This window comes from Gavialis gangeticus, unplaced genomic scaffold (assembly GCF_001723915.1).
Source record: "Gavialis gangeticus isolate Ggan-Ray unplaced genomic scaffold, GavGan_comp1, whole genome shotgun sequence".
NCBI classification, from domain to species: domain Eukaryota; kingdom Metazoa; phylum Chordata; order Crocodylia; family Gavialidae; genus Gavialis; species Gavialis gangeticus.
In genome coordinates, this window is record NW_017729033.1 from 62709295 (window position 1) to 62712523 (window position 3229).

The 3229-nt window shown below is 40.2% G+C and overlaps 1 protein-coding gene across 7 annotated transcripts in view; it reads left to right on the forward strand.

Annotated features, from left to right (window-relative positions):
• LIMCH1 (LIM and calponin homology domains 1) overlaps nt 1-3229 on the forward strand; it is a 344316-nt gene that overhangs the window by 315546 nt on the left and 25541 nt on the right. For all 7 annotated transcript variants that reach the window (XM_019526040.1, XM_019526041.1, XM_019526042.1 and 4 more), the window contains one exon: nt 1496-1619. In XM_019526040.1, the coding sequence (XP_019381585.1) occupies nt 1496-1619 (124 nt within the window). The remainder of the gene's footprint in view (nt 1-1495; nt 1620-3229) is intronic.

Genomic DNA, 3229 nt, shown 5'->3' on the forward strand with positions numbered 1-3229 from the left:
CGGGCTAGAAGATCTACTAGGTCCCTTCCGACCCTAAATCTATGAAACTATGAAGTGTCTTTGAAGATTAACATGTAAGGATTAACGTTTCAAAGAGTGCCGGTTGAGTAGTACTAATTTGAAATGCGTTGACGGTTGTAGCTTAGATATGAATATCAAGTTCAGCTTTTACATCAGACATTTTGAGGCTCTTCTCAGTTTCTTGGGCATCCCTTGTCCTTTGATAGTCCTCTCTTGCCCTTGATCTTTTATTCCTAACTTTTTCCAATGCCTTGATGCCATAATGCCTAAAAAGACTCAGTTTCATCTGATTATGAAGGGAAGTATCCTATGTTTTATATGATCAGTCATTGGAGATCTTCAGATTAAAGACGTTTCTGTTCAGATCAAAGATGTGGCACTAATTTCTCTGGGTTCCTTACTGGCAGAGACCAAAAGTCCTTTTTCTGTTTCTCTGTCTAAGAAAGTGGTTGGTTGCTATAAAGAAAACCCTACCCAATCTATGGGTAACGAAATTCTTCAGAAGGCCACAGAGACTTCTTCAGTGCCAAAGATAGGGAGTCCGGCAGATTCAGCTGCCTATACATTAAATTCGTCCTAGAGCACTTCACGCAGAAGCAGTCCACGGGCCACTAAGAGGCTGCTGCAGTTGCTCAATCTTATGATACCCAGTAGTGCAAGTAGGGATGGATAAGCAGGACACCAACTCGAGGGGCCAGTTTTGAGGGAGCACAGAAATGGCAGCTGCTTCGGCCACCACCACTGCCCTACCTGCTGCTGCTACTGTTGCTGCCACCGAGGGCACAGAAACTGCTTGTTATGCCTCTGATGAGGAAATCGCAAAGGAAAAAGATTTATCTGGGCTTTAAAAATAGTAGGAGTAAGTAATAGTCATGAAGGATCTATCTTAATAACTGAACAGCTCTATCCAGTGCTTTGTGGGTCATTGCCCTGAATTCAGTATCTTCTGGTTGCTTAGCAGCTTGGATGGGTATTTGAGTTTATTCAGGAAATTCAACCTTAGGACATCTTTCTTTACTGAAAAATACTTTATGTAACTTCATTTTCTGGTGTCATCTTCATAGAAGTGTTAACAAAATTGTATTAACCTACTTTCTTTAGGTGCATTGCTTGATTACAGGTATAGGCAGGCATAATACAATTGGATTGACATGAACGATACTGACATAAATTGGTATATTGTAACAGTTACATCTGCATGCTTCTTTGTTTAGGTTTATGCTTTCTTAGGTTAATGTTGCTTTGCTTAGGTTCAAAGTTAGGGTGATTTGTATTGCTGCAAGATCACGCAGACATAATAACAGATGATGCATGTCCCCAAGCAACAGCCCCTTTTCTCTTTTTAATGCAGATCAAATGCATGTTTGCGTATACCCTGAGTCTGTCTTTCTGTAATCGTGGGACATTTTTGGTTAAAAATATTGTCAAATAGTTTTGTTACAAACGTTTACCTTATTCCGATCTCTAAATTCAGATGTGTCATGGAATCAGCAGCTGTTAACAAAACAGCCACCACACATTTCAGATGAAGTTAAACAGAAAACACCTCTGGATCAATGTATAGGCCAGCAGACTAATTCCACAGGTGATATGAGATGGTGAGTAGTAGGTACTGACTTGAAATCACACTTTACCAGTAACAAAGTCTCTTTTCAAATATCTCATACATAAAATATATGGTAAAGGTTTACAAAAGTTAGTAATTCAAATTTGTCTTTTTTATTGCTGTCCAACATGTTGCATACTTTTCCCTACAGGAGACTGTTTTATTGGATCAAAGTTATTGAATGGTAGCATGTATGAATCTTGTTAATTATTGACTTTCCCAAAAAGAACAGTACCTTTTACTAATTTTGGTTCCTTCACAAGTTCTTTCAGGGCTTACATCTCTATCAAAGCCCCACCCTGATGTTACTAATCTGATTTCTTCTTTGTCCTTAAAACCCTTCAGTGAGTAGCAGTTAATGTTTTATGCTTTATTTAAATGTATATAATAAAATACCCAGTGCAGCGCCTGCCCCATGGCAGAGTTAATGTTTCTGAAGAACATTTGGGTAAAATTCTGACCTCCTTGAACCAAATTGAAAACTCCCGCTTTTGAAAATGTAGGGTGTCTACTATACACATGCTCTGGGATGGAGGGACAGGCGCTTTAATTAGAGTGGCTCTCGGAACCACTCTAATTAAAGCTCCAACAGCATCACGTGTATTCAGCATCCCATGATCCCATGCTTCAAAATGGTGGGGTGGGGGGGCTCTTGAACTAAAGCTTGTTCAATGAGCTTTAGTTCAAGTGCCCTGCTGCCATTTTGAAGTGCAGGGACACTAAATAGATGTGACGATGGAGGCTGCTGAAGCATCTTAATTTTAACATGTTCCAGCAGACTCAATTAATCAAGTCTGCTCCAACACATGCTAATTAGCACATCTGACACATGTATAAGTGCCCATAATTTTCCAACTTTAATGATGCATTATTCATCTTTTTTCTAAATTTCAGAATCCTTATGAAATACAGACTGAAGAATAGTAATTTAGAAAAGAATAGAAATTTAGAAAGGACTGAAGAACAGGCGTTTTACTTGAATTTCACTTTATTTCTGTGATACTTTGCCTTGAGTTTTTGGGTGAAAAATACCAAAAGAGAGTTCCTACTCCCTTTTAAGTGTCAGAAACTTTTTAACTGTATGTCTCTCTAGACAAAATATGGATGCATTATTGTGTTAGGAAGAGCAGCATTCTTTTGCATTAACATACATTAACATGATGTCTAGTTGGGTTTTGTGTATGGTTACCATATGTCTGGGTTTTTCTGGACGTGTCCTTTTTCAGGGTCCTCCCATCTCCATTCGGACTTTTTTTAAAATATCAACAAATGTTCGGGATTTTGCTCTGCTCAGTGTTGAAGATTTTCCTGGCACTTCCTGGCTTGCCCTAGCAAGGAGCTGCTTGGGGCTGGGGGGAGTGGAGGCAGGGCGATTGGAGACGGGACATCACATCTGTCTGTGTGTGCACACGCACATGGCCAGCATGCAGCCAGGGCAGCTCACACCTATTGCCTCCAATGGCCTCCAGTCCTGATTGCCATGCATCTGCATTTTCACAGACCTGCATTTTGCATATTGGCTGCTTCTGTTCCATCCAGGAGAACACAAAACATCAGGAGACTCTCCCTGTGCCTGAAGAAGGGTATTTGCTAGTGCTGTGC